At 33.4% G+C, this 22059-nt stretch overlaps 2 protein-coding genes and 1 pseudogene across 2 annotated transcripts; all 3 read right to left on the reverse strand.

Moving 5' to 3' along the window:
- Positions 1-828: 828 nt before the first annotated feature.
- LOC129296211 (pectin acetylesterase 10-like) lies at positions 829-8694 on the reverse strand (annotated as a pseudogene).
- Positions 8695-11791: 3097 nt separating this feature from the next.
- Positions 11792-13893, reverse strand: LOC129296213 (uncharacterized). Its single transcript, XM_054934805.1, has 2 exons — positions 13614-13893; positions 11792-12115 (listed from the first exon to the last, which is right to left on the reverse strand). The coding sequence occupies exons 1-2, from the start codon at positions 13779-13781 to the stop codon at positions 12068-12070; spliced, it is 216 nt and encodes a 71-aa protein (XP_054790780.1). The 5' UTR covers positions 13782-13893; the 3' UTR covers positions 11792-12067.
- Positions 13894-15228: 1335 nt separating this feature from the next.
- On the reverse strand, positions 15229-20023 carry LOC129296210 (uncharacterized). The gene is made up of 6 exons (XM_054934803.1): positions 19655-20023; positions 18361-18600; positions 17419-17530; positions 17139-17313; positions 15994-16234; positions 15229-15791 (listed from the first exon to the last, which is right to left on the reverse strand). Exons 1-6 carry the CDS (start codon positions 19836-19838, stop codon positions 15511-15513), a joined length of 1233 nt encoding a protein of 410 aa, XP_054790778.1. The 5' UTR covers positions 19839-20023; the 3' UTR covers positions 15229-15510.
- Positions 20024-22059: the final 2036 nt, after the last annotated feature.

The raw sequence follows: 22059 nt of genomic DNA on the forward strand, positions 1-22059 counted from the left end.
TAAGATATGCTATGATCCTCATGAGCTTTAAGAATTTAACTCATCTAAACTTTGGTTGATTAAAAAAATGGAGGGAAAAATTAAAGCTAAAATCTAAAACTGAGAAATAGGAGAATTATACATGAAGACGAAAGCAGCTTTTTTTTTGGGGGGGGGGGCGTGGAAGGAACAAATACAAATATAGCATCCGCGTACCACTTATTGAACAATTACAAGTAAAATCCACCTACCCACTTATATTACACTTCTTCATAACGGAAGACACACAATCATCGCATTCCATTCCAGGTTCGAACACCCATCCTCCCTGTTGCGGCACGGGACAATAATCGAGGCACCTGAGTGCAACCATCTATTCACTATTGATTGCTGGTCGATTTCCCTTCCCTTCATTTGCTTATGGATATGCAGTGTACATTTTAGAGAAGCTAATGTAATTATGAAACATTAACTCTACACTACATGTAACTTTGTTGTCCCAACACCCCAAAAAAAAATAATAATAACACACCACACACACACACAACATTCATAAATGTAAGAATAAAGGAGATATAAGCTATAAAGGCTCTCTTAGACATATCCACATCTATGATTGTAGCTTTGTATTGACCATGAATGTTCTCGATTGTCTGACGCTCGCCACCTGAACAGGTATCATCAGCTTTTCATTCTTAGGATTTCATGCTGTGCTTTAACTTTTTGATTTCAATCCAGAAGAAAATCTAACATTGCAGGGCAAAGGAGAGCAAAATATAATGTGGGTTTAAAATTTCTGTGTATGGGTGATTGCAAATGAAAATTACAACTAAAAGAACTTTACATAAAGAAATTGAATTTTTTTTTTAAAAAAAAAGCTTAACATAAATAAGCAAGACAACTTTGATTATGAGGAAAGCCCAAAAAAGGAAGAAAACAAAGACATTATTTAACGTTGTCCAAATCAAACATATCATAGAACAATGAAGTTTCAGAGACAGAAATTCCGATTTAAATGCTTACAATAATTTAATATAATCAACCAACAGTTCACATGAATGAATGAGTATTACGAATGGTTCTATGGCTGTGATCTGGTTTTATAACACGGCTTGCTTCTTCTAGCAAGGTCCTAACTTTAAACATCCGATGATATATCGGCAATGTAAAAGAAGATTAGAACAAATTCTTAAAGAATGATATTTTAGGAAGTTTTTATTTTTCACTCGAAGACCAAATTATGACAGCTTTTGTCACAAGGGTAGCACAACCAATAGCCTGTATTCCAACTCTGTCAAAAAACCAATTTCCAACAGACTCTGCAATCCCCTGCATGTGTTTTAGAGAAGAAATAAGCTCTTTAAGCCCATAAAGCAAATATCAGAAAATTAAATAGAAATATAAACAAGGCATGCTATAGATATGTGATTTAAATGGCTTAAGGATTATTTTTTATCTTAAACTATACACGAAAGGTCATAAATGCCTCTAAACTTAATTATGAATCAATTATATCCCTTAACTTTACATATTCCCTTACTCGTCACTCTACTATTTTCTCACCATTAGTTGACTGTTAGTAAGCCCCACATTATATTTTTTTTTTCATTATAAAATGTGAGTTGAACTGCAAAAAAAAACCCTTCAAATAAAAGTCAAAGAGCAAAAATGACTCTTAATCTAATAAAAAATATTTAAAAAGAGAGTGGAACGTACTAATGACTAACGGTATTAAGTATTTTTAATATCAGGGTAATGACGGAAGAAATCTTTAAAGTTCAAAGATAGAATTAACTTGTAATTGAGTTTAAAAATATTTGTGACCTTTCGTGTACAATTCAAGGATAAAAATTACCCTTATCCCTTTAAATATTTGTAGCAACATAATTGAATTGATGCAATTTAGGATTTGTTTTATTCAGAAGAAATGTCATCTAATCCCAATTCTTTGCATATACAATGGGAATGCATATAGTGGTACATTGAGAGAAAAGTACATCTAACTTAAATTATTGATGTTATATGAAAAAGGAAGAAATTTCTCAATCTACCCTTATTAAATGCATTATCTTTAAAAACAATTTCTCTCTCATGTAACATTTTACTCTACTCATATAAAATTGTGAAAAAGGTAAAATTAAAAGAAAAGTATTAATATGATCGATTTTTTTATGTAAAGTGATTGATAAAAAGAATCATCGATTTCTTTTAGAAGGTGACTTATGAGTTATGTATAGGACCACAGAGAGTATTGTAGTGATTGTTGATTATTCATAAATCATAACAAATAATTTAGAATGCACATACTCTGTTTCCAATATGGGGAGAATTGTAAGCAAACCACGTATCCTGTCTTTCGGTCTGACAATGCGCGAAACATGAGTTTATGAACAAACCATTTTTGCGAGACCTCGAAAATCCCCTTACAGCATGAAGCATTTGATTTCGGAATCCTGCATTGTTCAAGGTTTAACAACATTGAAGATAATAACTGAAATATAAAGAGAACGGCTAAGAACTTGAAACTACTGCTTGTTAAAACACAGACAGATTCAAGATATAAGTATTCTTAAAAGTTCAACTTAACCACCTTGAAGATAATGAATCTGTGATGCACTGCAACGTGCATAATTTTTTCTGCACTCAGCCCAATTCCAACGACGATCCACCGATGGTGGCGCTAGGCTGGCTTGAATCTGATAAAAGTGAAAGGAATTACATCAGTCAACAAGATGAAGATTACATGTTCCTAATTCATCCTTAATATCCACACTCAACAAGATGAGGTAATGGCTGATAAGGCCACGTGTCCAAACAAATTATGAGATTCTTCCATGTAAAGGAATTGGCTTTTGAATAAATTTCATAGAATCTTTCAACATCACCAATGTGCTGTTTCTTTAAGGAAGACTAGAGTAACTTGTGAAGTTTTATAAAACTACTATGGTATTTCTCATAAATATTCAATCAAAAGAGACAGGGTTGTAGGGCTTTACCTGCCAAGTATCATAAGCTGTGTTGAGAATAAATAGTGGTGTCCTGACACTCGAAATTAAATACTGAGGGAAGAAGCACTAAGAACAAAATAAACAAATAAAAAATGTCAATAAAAAGGAAATTTAACATTAATTCCATTTTTCCTTTTAAACTGTCACGTGTGGAGATATTGAGTCATGTACATATCCGTTTAGTAATGTACACTTTTCTATATGCTCAAATACCACTTTATTCTTCTTTAAATTTCGATGTTAATAATACTTTTCATAGTAATTTCCACCTACAATTTTTAATTAATAGCAAAAAAAAACAAACATGTGCTATGGTTAGACAACAATTAAACAACATACAATCTATCATGGTCTAGTTAATAGTAAAGGGTCAATGAGAAGAACTAACTTGAGGCCTTCTATAAGAAACGAAAATAAGAAATTCTGATGATATTAAGTTTCCAAATTCTACAAGGATACTAAGTATGGGCTTACAAAGCGTAGGTCCTTATTAAAAAAAAAAAAAAGCATAGGTCCAGAACTTTGTTCAAAACTCTAATTACTAAAATTTCTCTATTAAAATCCCTAGCTCTCAAATGATAAATTCACAATCACATAATAGAACAATACAAATATTTTCTCACACAGCTTGAGCTTCTGCAGTTGAAAAATGACAGCACAAGCACTTGATGTAAATGTTATGCCCATTTTCACAAGATATATCCTCAGTGACAAGACATATGATAATGTTATGCTAGTGATCTAATACTACCTCGAAGCCTATTTATCAGAAACAAGCTATAGTTAAACTTTTAATTATAACTTGGCTTTTATAAATAGACCCGGAGGCAGTAATATTGAAAGACCAAAAACAATAGTTACCAAAGTTGGATTGAAGTGACTGGTACAACTCCTTGGAAGGCTCCTTGCCGCTCCCTGCCATGAAAGATACAGACCAATTTCTATTTTCAGTATATCTAGGTTTACCGTCTTGCTAACAATATTCAAGCAATCAGATGACCCCACTGAAGCATCCAACGATGAAAATGACATAAATTTCTGCTTCGTGAAATTGAGGTCAAAATTCTCATCTGGCTATAACACTTGGTGTCTGGTTGTTGGAAAGAAATATGTTGATAGAGAATGCAATGGATTAAAATAAGGTCATGGATTGATAGAGAGGTAGGAATAATAAAGAGGGGAGCCATGAAGGGATAGAGAGATGGGAATAGGGATTGGCATGAATAAGGTCATCTATCTCCATTCTCACCTTTCTATCGCTCCATGGCTCTCCTCTCTCTATCGTTCTCATTTCTATCAATCCATAACCTTATTTTAGTCTATTTTATAATTATCAACCTATTCCACTCCACATCATTTCTTCCTGGCAACCAAACAAGCCCTTAATATTTCTTTTTCCTTGGGAGACGAGAACAACAACAAGGGAGCAGGGTGATTGAAGTTGCTGACTCAACGGTCAGCTGGTATGATGTGACTTAAAATCCTAATATAATTGCTCACTGTTAACTCACTAGTCAAACAAGTTGAAACAGTCTCTTTCTGTGAGTATAATACAAGATCTTGGTTTTCTACTCTTCATTGGTTTTTCATTTCACTTAATCTGTCATGAAATTAGAAACAGAACGACATCAACAAGAAAGTATAAAAGAAAAAATACATGTAAGGCGACCACATCTCTGAATGTCCTCCTCAAAGTGCGACTGCCAGATACATCAACACTGCAACCCAAGAAAAATCATTTGTTATTGGCTTGCCCGCAAATAAACATCATGACCTATGAGCATATCCATTGAATTAAGGTTTAGAATTGAAAGTCCATGTAATGATATTTACCTGTCAAGGAACAATCCAGCATCACTTAAGCACTTGACTCTTGAAGTTGCAGGAAACAGTCCCCTAAATTCATCACAATGAAGTATAGATGCTAAACCTCCAGCAGAACATCCGGATAGAAGAGCCTATTGAACAAATCAATGAAATCAAACAGAAGTCAAGTAGCTAATTATCTTTTATCTTGCTGAAACTGTCAGATAAACCTGTTTAGCATAGCGCATGCCCTTTGACATTAAATCCTGCATAGCAGCTGCCCAGATGCGCTGTCCTCTGAAGTACAAATTTGCAGCCTATGGAACAAAGATGGAATTAGTAATAATTCAACTACATTCTCAACTATCATGATCCATCACAGACAATACTGTGAGACTAAACCCTTGAGTCACTTGTCTTGACTTGACCATTCAATTTTCACTTTCTATAAATATAATTCAAAAAATAACATAAAACCAACTTAACAAGTAAACTGGGAAAACAAGATGCAAAATTATGGCAAATAAAGAATAAAGAATGCCATGCCTTAAGAGTAGATACTAAAATGACCATAACTATAAACTTATAAAAATTGTAGAACAGAACAAAATTAGAAGGAAAAACTCTAGCTCCTACAAATGGCAGCTTGGTAAAACTTATGCAAGCACGGAAACAGGATTCAACTAGAAGATAATTACAAATCATGCTTGTAACAATGCATGTCTCATGGGAAAAAGATAATATTGAAAATCAACTAGTTTTGCCACTTGCCTTATTTTGACTGTCCCCGCTAAAGGATGAACCATCACAGTAACGAATTTTTACTCTGTTCCAGTTGAAAAAATCTGCAAACATATTCATCAAGAAGAACGATGAAGTTGATTTCCAGTGAAAATAGAACAGTATTTGTATAATGGAAAACCTAGTGATCCTGAGTTTGTGTTATGACCAGGGTTTTCTTCAGCATTGTTGCTCAAAATTCCAGCAAACGGAATCTGCTTTTCCATGAAATTGGATGAACCATGGCGAGTTCTCTTACTGTACTCACAAGTTTTGATATTTCCACACCAGCCTCCTCCCTGCCATGAAAAGCCTTGGTGAAGTTATCAATTAAGGTGGAACAAGCTAACAATAAGGAAAACCAGAAGTTTCATGCCCAACGACTATATCCTGAGCCCCCACCCCCTGGTTTTTCTTGGGCAACCTTTTCCCTGCATTATTCAGCCTACAAATAAATGTGTATTAACTATTGGCCCTACTAAATAGGATGCTTGTTATAATTCCTTTCTAAGTGGACACAAAAAATATAGAGAAATGCCATAAAGTTAGTATGAATTTGGAACAGATGCCAAGCAGACAAAGCAAATGGAATCAAACTGATTTCTAATAACTTATTCTTCAGGGATGAAACTGTTGGAATTTCTCGCCCCAACTGCAACCTAACAAAGGCCACCATCATATATAACGCTTCAATTTACTATCACGGGAATTATACAACTTGATTCTGAAAAGCAACTAGTATTACCTGTGATTTGATTTCAGTATAAAAAGTATCCCCATTCATTTCATTCTATCAGCAAGTTAATTATTTGAGACACCATGAATTCAAGACCACAGATAGAGTGCTGTACATGAATTACATTCTCATAAACACATATCTTATCTCTCCCTCTTACTCTCTTGCCGAGGGCAAATATGATTTTTTTTCATGGAATAAATCCACACAAAGTACCTATCTTAACAATATGAGATCCTGACCAAACAAATCATACCTCAATTGACAAAAATAATATGAGCAGCTAAGGTGGATGACGAAGAAGACCATCCTTCTGAAGTAATGAAGAAAAGCTAGTTCATTAACTACTTTTGATTTCTGGAAGCATGCACCAAAAGAACTACTTGCATAACAAGTTGAGCTTGCTTACTTAAGTGTCAATTAAGAATGCATTAGCTTAAACATGTCAGCTGATCAAGGCATGATCACTCACCAACTCTATTATAAAATTAAAAAAGAGGATATGGCAACAAATTGAACAGAAAAACACACACCTCCAATTGTATAAGCCAACTATTTGATCCAGAACCATAACCACGGTGAAGATGGTAAGCGGGTAAAGATCCATCCAGGCAGACTGAACATGGAGAATGCAAGTCATGCTATAGTATATGATAGTGGGTAATTATCTGATAAAGTTCAATTTATTTCAAAGCAGTGACCTGCATAGTGCTTTTAAAATTTTGAAAGTTGATATATCGAACACAAGATCTCAATTAAATTAAAACCATAATTTTTGAAAAATTAGTTTAGATGTGTCAGTCTCTGAGTCTCAGTTAAAGTAAACCCAAACAAGAAAAAAAAAAGGAGAAACATAACTTTAAATCTTTGCACTTTGCTTGAGTTTTGCTACATATTCCTATTTTTTTTTTTTTTGTGGTCCAAGTCTCTACGCTTTTTCTTCCAGTGTTCTAGGCCCTTCTATGAGCAGTGTTATAGAGACTTAAAACACTAAAAAAAAAAGTGTAGAAACCTTAAACATTGAAAAAAAAATACAGAAATTTAAAACAAAATTCAAGCAAAGTGTAGGGACCCAAAGTTATGTTTTTTTAAAAAAAAAAATACTTATAGTTTTGTTACTGGTAATAATAGGGACTTCGTTGCTCATCAATGGTTAAATCTTCATAGTTCTTAATGTTTATATGATGATGGCGTAGGCACCATGGCTTGAATTAGCTGTTCCATGCTCAATCTCATAGGTGAAGCTAATAATATGCTATGAATAAAGCTACCATAAGAACAAAATAACGATTGATGGCCATGTGCCCCCCTCAACAAGAACAAGCAGATTTAATAGTATCTGTGCAAAAGATTTAAAAAAAGAGAGCCAAAAACACATTCTGGTAAAAAAAAATAACAAAAGAAAAAAAGGAACAAAGCAAAACAAAAGGAAAGCTCATTTGCAATGGGAAATAAATGCAGAGAAAGCGGTTAGATAGGAAGAAGAAATACCAGCGCCTTTAGCAGCAGCTCCATTAATAAGAGTAATACCAACCATCAAGGGCCGGTTATTGAAACCCATTCTCTTGACAGAATCCATCTCTGTCACATTGGCATTGTCGAAACCTTCGACCACTTTGATAATCACCAATCCTACAAACCCAAACACCCACCATAGCTTCATGACTAATGAACTCTTACTTGTTTTGCACATTGTTCTTACCGCTCAGGTCTACAGAAACCAAAATAGAAGACAATGCCGAAACGAAAAGGAGCTTCCCCAGAATTTTAAACTTGAATTTGAAGGGAATGTTCCCAAGAAAGAGGAGGGAAGCAATGCCAGTGAAGGGCAAGCTTGATTCTTTCGGAGGATGACAAGGTCCAAGGAGATGAAAATGAAAAGTTCAAAAATCAAAGACAACAAACAACAAAGCCCTCTTAGCCCCTAGGTGACAAAAATGTGGTCGGTGAAGGGGGAAAAAAAAACGGAGCATTTAAAACAGTCAACAGATTACAGAAGAAAAATAAAACAGGAAAGCTAAAGTAAATGCAAATCAACAACCGGCAGCTTCACTAGCAAAACTAGAATCACATGAAATGGCCTTCGATAGTAATGAACTGGGGTGGTGATTGGTGAACAAAGTTGATTACAGAAAGGCTTAATCTATTTCCCACTTCATAAAGAGCCCCAAAAGCCAAAAGGGCGGGAAGTGAAATAGAAAAAAATGATGCCACCGACATGATGGCGGTGAAATGTAGTTGGACTGAACGTAGATCAAGCGAGGGGGGAAAGGCAGGGCAAGGCTGTACCACAACATCGCAATATCTTTACATTCTTTCTCTCTCTAACCACCCAGTTGTCTCTGGACCTGTGTGGCCATGCATGACCCACCGACAAATGTCTGTCTGTTTGTGTCTCTCGCTTGTCCGTTCCCACTGGTGTTGGAAGTACCACATCTTATTGAATAATATTCGGAAGAGATCTGCAAAACGAGCTTGCTTTTCCCATTTATCATGTGGATTGTGGTGTGGGATTCTGGACCATATTAGTTGACAAATTGGGGAACGAACATATAAAAAGGTTGAATCTTCGATACAGCCCAATGCACACTATTGATGCTTGGTTTTGGTTCCTTCCTGAGCATGAAATTTGTATAGATTTCATAGAGTAAATTTAACTACATGTACGAACACAGGAGTGGCGACCCCAATTTTTTTATTAAAATTAATAATAATACAACAAAAAAAACAACCAAGATTATCTCATTTAATCAAATCCATTACTAGATTGTAAGATGTTATTTTAAAGTAAGATGTTAAAGAATAACATAAGACATTTTTTAAGGTAAAATATTAAAAAATGTAAGGTATTTTGGATTTTTTTCAAAGGTGCAATTGAAGGAGCTTTTTTTCAAAAAATATCTTTAATTAGGAATATAATTAACAATATTTTTTAATTGAGACACTTTATTAAATAGGATAAATATAGAAAGAATGTGTAATTTTAAGACAATTAACTATTAACTAATTCATTGGGGGTGTATTTAGTTAAAAATGTTTTATAATATTAGACGGGAGAGTCATACTAAATAAGAGGAAGAATGATGATAGCAACAACTAATAATTCAACCCCTATAATTTTAACTATTTAAAATATTTGTCTTTATATTTAAAAAACGACAAATTATTTTTTTAAAGCTTAGAGCCTAATATTTTAAATAACTAAAACTATAATAACTGAATCACATCAAATTAAAAATTAAGAACTGAATTATATTGGAGTGAAAATTATATTAACCAAGTGATTAATTTTTCTTTTAAAAAAAATAAAAGAAACATTCAAGCATAACACTAAAGTGGCTCGAGTAACTGTATGAAACCTAATATAGTTAACGGTGCCACTAGCCCACCAAAGTACAGATGTATTTTGTCCACTCTAGATTGGGTGGAGGACTAGAAATAATTACATACTATACAGTAGAGAGAAAATTTTGGTTCTATTCATAAAAAAAAATTACCAATTTTCAATAATTTTTTTACATTTTTGTCTTTATTACATATTTTAAATAAAAATATCAACAATGAGATTTAAGAATATTGTTAGAAATAAAGGTAGAAATTTGTTAGATTTTAAGATAAAGTAAATAAATTTAATATTTTTCTTGATTTTAATAAAACATATTAAAAATGACTTATAAATAAAATTAGAAGAAGAATTGCAATAAAGAAATATCATAATATTCATGATGATGACACCTACCCAATCCTTGATAAATGACATATACGGTGATTTCTAGAATCGGTGGGTAGAAGGGAATTAATAATCAAAACAACATGAGAAGCACCGAATATCTATTGCATACATGTGAATCCAAGAGGGAAGGCAGAATATTCATATTTCATCAGACACTCGTGAAAATATAGAGACCATAGATTTCATTGCAGGTGGTTGGTTATGTGATCTCATTCCATAACATGTTTCAATGTGCTATATGATTAAGATAGATGGAAGTTGTAACCCTACCAAGTTCATTCTGGACCATGATTTCCAATGATTGAAGAACAAGACACGTCAAATATAGGACATTCAGCATAGCACTCAAGCAAATCCTTCATCTTGTCCTTATGATAAGGTACCTTTAATCACTTTACCTTAATTAAGGAGAGATAATTAAGTTATTAATTTTATTTAGAAATAAAATAAACTTCTAATTTTACTTATATTTAACTACAATCTTTTATAGTTAATGAGTTTAAATAGAAGTATACTGAAAATACCTAATAACTTATCAATTAATGACTATCAATCTTTTCTAAAAGATGTCTCATAATATCATTATGAGAGAGTAATAACAAAGGTTAAAGATCACTTTTTGCTTTTAAACTATATACGAAAAATCACAAATGACTCTAAATTCAATTATATCTGTCAACTTTAAAGATTCTTTTTATCAATATCCATCAGTGGAGCCTACTATTTCTTTTTTTTTTGGGTGAAGAGTTATTTTTGCCTCCCAACTTCTATTCGAAGAGTCAATGAATACCCTCAACTCAAATATTTTATAATAAAAAATATTAAAAAAATATAATGCTAAATTGACCTATAATTGAGTCTAGGGTCATTTAAAAAAATATAATGCTAAATTGACTCATAATTGAATCTAGAGTCATTTGTGACCTTTTGTGTATGATTTAAAAATAAAAAATGATCTTTAACCCCAACAACAATAACAAACCACATTGGAAACATATCTGAAAGTGGCAAGTCCCATTCAAAATCCTGATGTTTATGCACGTGCGCGTGTATTCCAACCTAAAATTCTACTCCTTTGGATTTCCATTATATGAGCAGAGCATTGAATTCGCCAACGGTTTATTGTCATGGCAATGTATGTTACTCTGACAAATTGTGCTCTAGTTAATGTAATATCGCGATAGAAACCGAACAGCAATAAATGAACCTCAAGTCTCTTCTGGAATGGCTGAGCTGATGGAGATAGATTGGCTTAAGTTTTTACTTTTTATCTCATTGAGTGCGTCTTCATGAGTCTTGGCTCAAATGTTTCGTGGAGACAGTGTCAATCCTTCGATCCTAATTTGTTTCTCTCTGCGCCACTTCGACATTGTTGTGAGCTATAATGCAAAAAATTATGCTATGTGCTAATCCAGTTGAAGCATTGACACTTGTCTCCACAAAATATCTGTGCCAACACTTACAAAGAAACACCCTCAATGAGATAAAGAAGATAATTATTAGATCAGTCATCTATAACCATGTGTCTCGAAAAGTATGAAAAATGGTTTGCCCAAGACACCCAAAATATGAATAGACCTCATTTTTTTCGACATCACCTTGTTAATTGCTGATCAATGTAATGTGCAAAATGTTTCTAATCGTTGGCCCTTTTTACCTTATGGTTTATCCGTAGCATCTGTAATTCTCCATTTGTTCATTAAAAAAAAAAAGAACGAAAAACAAGAAAGAGTCTCTGCTGGATTCATATGAAGAGTAAAGCTACGACTGTTTATTGGTGTGGTGAGGCTGTTTTCATGATGAGTGAAACAACACAGAACAAAACGATGACACGGTGATTCTTTTCTACCAAAATAGCAATTACATAAACTGCAATGTAATCAAGTCCACAAGGTCTTCGGTTTTTACCCCAAGAGATAAAATAGAAAAACACTTGGTCCGGGAAGAAAATGCACACGTTTGTGGTCTCATTTAAGGTCTAATTTTCGCGAGTCCCACAATTATTGCAAAGCATTTGTCAAATTCTCACAAGAACTTCCTATATGGTCGACCTGCATCTTCGTCTTGCATATGCTGTAAACGCAACAAAATGATTGTAAGACACAAGGAACAAACTTTCTTGCACATAGTATATAGGAAACAGCATTAACGGAAATTTTGAGAAATATATCCTATCAAATAGAACCTAAGGAGTATCAATGTCGCAAGAAAGATCAACCAAAAGAGAGCCAAATAAAGCTCAAATCTTATTTAGCAGCATAGGTATACCCAAGGATGAAGTTTATGCAGGATGTAAAACTCACATCATTTTCAACCAGAAAAATCCAGTATATAGGCAAGGATCCTTTAAAGAAATCATATGTGAGGTTGAAATTTATCTATTTTGTATTTAATAGTAGTGTCTGTAGACTGCTGGTAGCCATCCATTTGATGACAACCCATTGAAGTCTAGATATTGCAATAAAACCATTAATTAAGATAAGCACTCATACTTCCAAACTGCATAGACAAGACAGTTGCAAGTGCTCAGCTGAGATTATTCACCATTTCAACAATTTAAAAACTTCTTTGTACCAATCAAAATCCAAGTAGTTCACAATCTAACAGGAAAGATATAAGATTCTCGTTCAAATCCTCACACAAAATAGGAACTTGTAAACTAGATGCTCAAATTTAATAATGCAATGATGTGGCATGAGGACGGGGAAGGAGAGTAGTTCCAAATGCCCATATCAAGATTAGCAAATGACGACTAATACAACAAGCCTTATCTCACTAAGTGGGGCCAACTACATGGATAGCTAAATGTCATTGTACTCTATCAACAACCAAGACTTTGAGCATATTGTTAATCAAATATCTCATTCAACAATTTTATTGAGTGTTTTCTTTAATCTTTCTCTACCTCTCATTACAAGATTCAAGACTACACGTTCCACCCTCCTCATCAACACCTCCAAATGCCCATATCAAGACCAAGATTCCAAGATCCAAACCCAAAACCAGCTAAATCTACAATAACAGCTCCAAGTCCTCAGGGCCAAGTGAGGAAATTAAGTGCAGATTAGTGAATTCTGTAATAATACATGCACAACCAGTTTAGGGCATCATCTATATTCTATCATGTATCCGCATTCTTATCACTCCCAACGCGCAATTCTTTTCAAGATAGAAACAGTGGGAAGTTAACCCATTGCTTATAAGTCCAGCAACCCTAGCCACTATGTCCTGCCACATCATCCATGCTACTCCAGACCTTTCCAGACAACATCCTTAAGTTCCCTCAAAGCAGCCCCCTCAAATATCCATGCATCCCACATTTCTACCAATGTCTTTTCCCAGAAAGTTACTTCATGAGTGAAAAATTCGCATACAAGAGAAAAGGGGGCATCTTTAACCATAGGCTGCTACAAATATTCTTTCACAGAACTATCACACGTGAACATGACTATCTTAGGGCATTGATGGATCTATCCCCAAGCAGAAGCGAATGGCCATCAAATCACATAACAAAAGAAATCATTCGAATGAAAAATAAGAGAAAATCACAGAGAAAGATTGAGGGACATACAAATTCTCTGACAATTCCCTTGTAGACAAGGACGGGAATAGCGATTCCGAAGATACCAACAAGGGCCAAGTTGCGGCGAGTCCATCGGAAGTTGTGCTCGAGATTCTCTCTAGCAGTGCTCCAATCCTCTATGAACCTGTTCTTGTGGGCTTCCATTCCTCCTCCCATCTTCCCTGATTTTGCTTCTCACTTCCACACTTCCTCTCTCACACCCTCGAGATCGATTGCTCGTTTCTGTTCTTCCAGTTCTCGACTTTGATAATCTCGCCTATTGGGGGGACATGTTTGGTTACTTAGATAAGCCTATTCCGGTCCCAAAACTTTAGAGCGTGGAAGGAATTGGGCCCGTAATTTGGACTGATCAAATTTATTCAGACTCAATTTAAATTAAATTTATTTAGATTAAATTTAAAATATATTATTTTTTAAAAAAATTTATATAATTAAATTTGGTCCTAACTTTTTTTGATTGAATTCGTGTTGGTCTATCCAAAATTACCAAGTCGGGCTCAATTCGAACCGCACTTATTCAGATCCGACTTAAAATATTATATTCTTTTTTACAAAAATTTATATAATCAAATCTGGCTCTAATTATGTTGGGTGAATTTGAACTTGACCTAAATTATCAACTTTATCTAAACTATTGGATTATTAGCTTCTCGAAGAAAAACGGATTAGATTTATCAAAATAAATTTTAAAATGTTATTAAGTTAACCAACAGAGATTGGTTCATTTATTAAAAATCTTGACCATTTAGTTACAATCCACCAGATGGTGAGATTCAATTCTACGATGACGACTTCATTGAAAAACAACTTTAAGTACTTCTATAAACATAACAGCTCCATTTTAATTGCATGTTTTAGAATAATAATTAAAAAAAATCAGCATTTGACAATTGGAGCTAAAAGTCTTCGAAGTCAAAACGTAAGATTTGGGCGACAAGTAGTCCATTCATGTATGCATACATATTACAAAAAATTTGACAGACCAGAATATTTATAAATTATAAATAATTCGGTTAATTCCTTATTATATTTCCTGCCTACAAATTACAGTACATGAGACCCTGGTTTCCACTTACATGAAACTGAATCATAAATACCCATTTTTAAAAGGTATAAGCAAACTACATATATTTTTATTTTGTTAAAATTATAAAATTATGGAATAAGAATTAAAGCTATGATTTAATTTTGGTTTAGTTTTTTAAAATATCATCCATTAATCTACCCACATTTTTTTAACTAATGATCCTCATACATATTTTTAGTAGAATATATTTCAATAAAGATGAGTTCATATTAAAACGCGTGTGTGTATTTCATATTTATGTAATTTTTATAAAATAAAATGAAACATACAAAAGGAAATCACTCATCATATAATCGGAAGGGATTTTTCGCGGCTAACTATACAACCTTTTTTCTGCTACCATATCCATGCATTTCGGCTGCTAGCAGAGCAATGATTGATTACCCATTCCAGCACGGAGGTAAACACTTCATGCGTCTATATCTATCGGCCTAACCCGGAAGCAATGCTCTCTTAATTTACGTTACTTCAATTACTAATTACTAAATTGATCATCGACATGGGCCAGCCTCACGGTAAAGTAAACAAAGCTCATAATAGCCTTCCATTAGTCCTTGAGGATAATAGAGCAACAAATCCTTCTGGGTATCAAAAGTTAACTATACAAGCAAGTTTGGCCACTTGGAAACTGGCATTATGTCAAACAACATTTATTCCAGGGCACACATGATATGATGATAGTAGTGGACACACCACAGCAAACCAATATATATATATATATATATATATATATAGTAGTTGATACTTTGATGAGACATGGACCCTTCTCCAGAACCCTGCAGCTGAGTAGCAGGGCACTTAGAACTCCCGATCGGGAAAGAGGATAGGAGCAACAAGAGACCACATGTACAGTACAGCGGTTGCCCAGCTAGTGATGATGCGAACCCACACGGAAGGCCACCCAACATCGACTATCTTGCTGCTCTCCCCGACAGAGGTTGTCCATCCAATCAGAAGCATTGCAGAGTACATGCTAGCAAGAGAAAAAATCAAGTGGAAAAAGGCATACGAATATGTAACTGGCTTTGCTTTTTCCTTCTCGTCTTCCTCCTTGGCATCCATAGGAAGCAAAGGCTTCCCTGCAGACAAAAACCAGATTACCAGTTATTAGCTAGCACCTGTGGCTAAACAGGAAATGTGATGCAATTCCTAATTACTAGCAATATGACAAATCAATCATGATTTCTTTCAGGGCATTGACGTCTCTGAAAATGTTATGATGCAGTCATACTTTTGAATGTGGCATTTATTGCACTGAAAACTTTGGATTTCAGCAATTACCAGCACGAGGTGAACTTGGCGGAGAAAGCACTGCAGCCGATGATCCAGCTCGTACAGCAGAATAGACAACAGACAGAACGGTTGTAATTAAACCTAAGGTAAGGGTGCCAGTGGAAACAGCTTTTGAGTGCTTGTGAAGACCATTGCACTCATAATCTCTTGGTTCACTGGCCAGTGCACTATAACAGAGATAAGTGCAGTATAAGGATATCACTGATGCAGGCAGGATGCTACTATTTACCTGTCAAAAAATAAGTCGATTCAACAAGGTCATGCAAAGAGATTAATTTAAAGACTGATTAACATGCATGCAGAATTTTACTCATTCTGAGGAACCCCATCCCCAAATGAAAGTTTAAAAGAAATCTATTCAAAAAAGTAGTTTTGCTTAAAATTTTATCAGCGCTGTTATCAATATTATTGAGTTTAGCAAAACTGCCCAAGAAGTGCTTTTTATAGTCAAATTATTAAAAAGGCATGTTTTCTTTGGATGAGGTAGAGTTAATGTAAAAATGTAAGAAATAACTGAGATAATTAATGATTGGATTAAACTTAGGTCCAGCTCCTTACAACTTGACATCAGATTTTCCAAATAAAATATGGAAGTTTAATTGAGAAATTATAAATTTGTTTGCCAAACATGATACTTGCTCTGTTTTAATTGGGATTCCCAATAGCAAATATACAAGAAACCACATATAAATCTCTTTCCTAATAATTTAAAGAGACCCAAAACAAAACTGCTACCACTCAAAAGTATCCTATTTTTTTAACAAGTACAGCCAAAGGCTCCAAAACAATCATAAGTACATTTCTGTAAAATAAGTTTATCCCAAAGAAACAAGACCAGACAAGCTATAAAAGGTACAGATCATGCCCTTCAGTAGCAAGAACATATCCCCAGCTAATATTCTGCAGGATTTAACATGATCTGAATCCTCATTGACACATGATAAACGTTTATAAAATGGTATAAATAGCACAGAAGAAAACAAGGATAATATGCAACACATTCAACCAGCGCTTAAACCAAAACAATAAAGGGCAATCTGAGAGCATAAGACAACACAATCAACAAATTTGCATTGACCTAAAGAAATTAAATCAATAAGGTTAGTTATAATGAAACCAAATGACGAACTTACAGCAGGATGCAAAGCAACTATAGCAAAAACAAATGCGAAAATCAGGGTCATGGTAATAAAAAAGGTATTGAGGCCACAGTCCCGTCCAGATGCTGTAAAGAAGTGAAAGAGAACTCCAGAGAATGCAAATGTGCCCACATAACAAACGAGAGAAACCACAAACAGAGCAATGTACCTGTATAAAAGAAAAATAATGAGAAGATAATTGAAAATTCGTCATGTCAAGTAAAGCAAATTACATCAGAGAAGATCAGTTAGTATAGCAAAAGGCTAAGCTCACCAGAACTGCTCATCATATCCAACCCATGTGTCATTCCATCTATGAACAAAATCCAACAGCAGCACAACTTGAACAAGAAGAAACAAACCTGAGCCAAACTTTGATGACGTTTCTGGAAACAACAGAAATTTCATCAGAATCAGAACACGGGAAGATTGGCATGTCAAAACTCAAAAGAATACAATGAAAAGGCCTATCTTTATTAAACTCCTTCAATTCATAATCTGCTTTAATATGAATAGACTGGTAAGTACGAATTATGCCCCTGATAAGCCTGAACAGGTAATTTTAACAATTACGTAATTAAAACTTAAATCAATGTTGAAAATTAGACTTCAGCATATTATATATTTTACCTAGAACTAAAAGGATCTTGTATTGGCAGGTCAATTTACAGTTATAGCGCATTAATGTTATCAAAAAATGTCTTAAACTAGCCTATGAATAATGATTTATTTTTAGGAAAATATATACACTAATATTACTTACAAAAACGTAAAATTATTTTCAGAATTCAAATCATCCATAATTCAAGTTTCTCCACCATCCAAAAGATAGGCCTTCCAATATGATAAACTGCATTAGCTGACAACCATGATTCTCATTTGACATGAAGATGGCTTGTTACAAGATATAACAGAATAAAAATAATAAAATTCTTCAAGGCATGAACCAAGAATGATGCTCCCATCACTCTTTTGCAAACGGCTCCATCCAGATGCGCCAGTAACAATGTCCTTATACTTCCATAAAAACTCAAATCATTATACAATTCCTCAAAAAAATTGCACAGTGGATCTACGGTAGAAATCAAAATAATTGTTGCGTTAACGCATAGCACTCTCAAATTCACATTCACATAGCTCACTATGCTTGGGGACTTTACTGTAGAAAATCAATTCAAAATTAAATAACTTAAACTAAATTATAGGAACTACTTACCATACAAGTCAATAACCTCATTTGGAAGGAAAAACATGAAAATGACCAAAAGGCACCAACATATGATTTTCATCATCCATCCTCCATGGTGCAAACTATCACGAGGATCCTTCTGGCTTTTCACACCAATCATTAGAATTGCTAGAATAGTGAAAAAGACAAAATTTCCCAAGCTAACCCGCAGAACTGCATCTATTTCAAACCATTCTTTGCTAGGCGTATGTGTAAAGTGATTGATCCCTGCAGCCATGACAAAAGTATGATGGATTAGTCCTAACCTTAAAATAAGAATGCCATCCTCATGTTGACTTGGTTAATAAAATACTAGCACAACTGGTTCAGCAGTATAGAATTTATTTATAGATATTTTATACTCAGTTAGCCACTAATTTGCTAGCAGCAAAGCTTTAGCTGGGAAAGCATTAATATATATTAATACAGTCTTTGTGACTGTGTAAATTACATGATACATACTTACTTACAACAACTAGACATATTTCTCCACGTGTTGCATGATGTATGACAAAAGAATAACTTTAAAAAATTTTAAAGCTTGTACCGAACTTTTTTCTGACATGTAAATCATGTCGATGCGCATAGAAAAAGATTGAAGGAATAAAAAAAACTATACGGAGAGGAATACAAAAAAAAAATGTGAAGAAAGATTGAAAGACCTTTAAAAAAAAAAGGAGCTCAAGAAATGTCATACGCTTGTGAATAGAGTGACTCCTGAAGATTTTATAGGTTACATTGATTGATGATTGATGGCACTTCTCAACAGAGTGATAAAACAATAGAGAGTTTTAACTTTTGGTGGGGAAGGGGGAACCAAGCAAGAAAATTTTACGACCGAGGTGCACAAGAGACTTTTAGCTTTTTGAAATAGCTAATTGATTTGATAGCCCCGACTATTATCTGTAACATTAACATATCCAACTGTCTGCACAGTTCAATCGTGCAATAATAGTCTATTCCGGCTTCCTAGATATATCAACGAAAATCCAAATTGTCTATGATAAAACTACCAATATCCATAATGCGTCTGATTTCCTACACACAAATCCAAGTCGTGTAATGGTCATCTAGTCGAACTAGCCTAAAATACCTTATAATCAAAACCCAAATTTTCAAAGATAAAATATTGTCGAAATTCATAGAAGAAATCAAATATCCAAAACACAAATTCATTAAATAAATTAAAACATTTTATTTTCCTTGCGTAATCAAGAGGTGATGCAACAAGACCCATAAACAAACAGATGAAAATCAAGAAGCAAAACATTCAACTGCTTACAGGGGATTTTCTCCATTAAGGGAGCGGCAACCACACGAAGAATCCATGCAACAATTAGTGAGAACGCAAACAGCCCACAGTAGGCAATCCTAGCGGAACGCCGGCTGATACTTGATACCGCCGTCCGGCAAGCATCACAAGCGCAGGCCGCGCAGCATGATGCGAGGCAGGAAGCAGCCCACATCGTCTTCTTTGAAGATTAAAATTGGGTGCTTATTGCAGCTTAGAGCTTTGCCCGTCAACCGAAATTGTTTTCGATTCGAGGATTGATCAAGATTTCAGAGAGGTTGTGATTCTAGGGCAGGAGAGAATAGGGCAGAAAGGGGAATGAAATTAGACTTCAGGAATTGCGAGATGACTTCGATTCTTCAGTTATCTCCGAGAGACTTTTTCTCTTGGAACCTTTTTGGTTCTGATTCGAAACTGCGTCGTTTTAGTGATTTTCTGTTCAGATATGGGTCAAAGCAAAACGCAGTTTGGGGGAAAATGACATTGTGAAAGATTAAAAATAATAATAATAAAACACATTGGGATGAAATAATAAGATTTTTTTTGACAAAAAATAATAAGAATTACTTGTATCAAAAAGAAATAATAAGAATTACATCCAGTTAGATCTGATAAATTTCATACGATAATATTGGCATTAAAACAGAGTAAGAAGCCTTCTGGGAATTACTGAGTTGGGATGTTAGTTATTTCATTATTTATTGGAATGTTTTTGGAAGTTCCTTTTTTAAGAGAAGAAAGTAACCACCATTTTTTTATCTTTAAAATAATTATTTTAGTAAAAATGATATAATGTTTATACTAAACTTTTAAAATTGTATATTTTTTTAAAAAAATAAATATTTAATTTAAAAACAATCTTAATATAGCCCCCAAAAAAACCATATAAGATAAAGGCAAAAACAGAAATTGAAGGTCCTTTTAGTTATTTATAGCAATGAATGGAAAACTGGGCCGATCTTATCATTATTGATTGAACTAGCCATTGGTCGATCTAGTTAGTTAATGACATAACTCGGGATAGTGCTAACTCAAACTAATCCGGTCAATTCATTGGTGATCTAGTCAATTTGGTCCATTGTAATGTATTTATTTTAATAATATATTTGATAATTTTTGTATTTTTGATAAAATTATGTGATAGATTTGCGGGAGGGAGATTGTAACATCATGATTTTTTTTAGATAAAAAAAATTGTTATGAAATTTAAATTTTTATTTAAAAAATAATATAATAATAGGAATTTATATTATTTGAGGTTATTTGAAAATAATAATATAGTTAGAAATTTAATTATGAATTAAAAATTTAAGTTTAAAATTATATAAGAAATATTTTGTTAAGATATAATTTTAAGATTTAAAATAAAAAATTATGTGTGTATGTGAGTTTTTTTAAAAAAAAGAAAGTAAAAAAAAAGGGGGTACTGTAGAAGTCCCACATCGATTAGATGTGGGAAGGTGAGGTGCCTTCTCACATATAAAAGGAGGAGGCACAGGCGAGGAGGAGCAGAAGAAAGAAAAAGAAAAGTTTATGCAATTTGTGAAAATTGCAAGTAATGGTCCAAAGATTTAAATAATTAAATTCAGACCTATATTTTTTTATATAATTTTGAGACCCACAATCCCATTTTTATTATTTTTTCTCTCTTCCTCTCACGTTGTTCGGCATTTTCTTACAAGGGGGGATTATTTTCTTTTTCTTCAGGTATGTTCTAACTTTCCTATTTAGATTAGCCTTTAAAAATTTATTTAATTACAAAATTAATTTTATAATTATTTTCTAAATAATATTAGCTTTCTAGTGATATGATTATTTTGTAGGATAGAGTAAATATTCTGATTAAAATTTTTCTATACGATAGTTAATCTAATGATATGATGAATTAAAATATAGGTTAAAACTCTTAGAGATATAATAAATATTATAGAATATTTTCTTGAGGTTGAAACTCATGTTTAAGAATTTTTAAGTTAAAATATAGATCTATATGGTTGAATTATGTGGAATCTAAGATGTAGGGATGAACCTTTGATTATTAAATATTTATTTAAATATGAATAGGTATTTTTGAGGTTATAGAAAGGTGATTTGAAGCTTAAATATGATTTATTAAGGTATGAAAATTTTAGAAAAGAATTTGGAAAGTTAAATGAGGCATAAATCTTAAATTAGTGTTAATATGGATTATAGATCTAAGACTTTCTAACTCTTTAAATTAGAGTTATTTATTTTAATGTAAAATTAATATATAGTATTATGAAATAACTATGTAGATTGTGTTGACAAAGATAGTGGTGAAAGAAGAGTTGTGAAGGGGAACTTATTATTCAAGACACAAGGTAACCATTAGTAATGTGTTGTGATGAGTGTGTTTATGAATGATTATGTGTTGT

This window comes from Prosopis cineraria, unplaced genomic scaffold, assembly GCF_029017545.1.
Source record: "Prosopis cineraria cultivar Desert tree isolate PC_DT_omini unplaced genomic scaffold, ASM2901754v1 PC282, whole genome shotgun sequence".
Lineage (NCBI taxonomy): Eukaryota > Viridiplantae > Streptophyta > Magnoliopsida > Fabales > Fabaceae > Prosopis > Prosopis cineraria.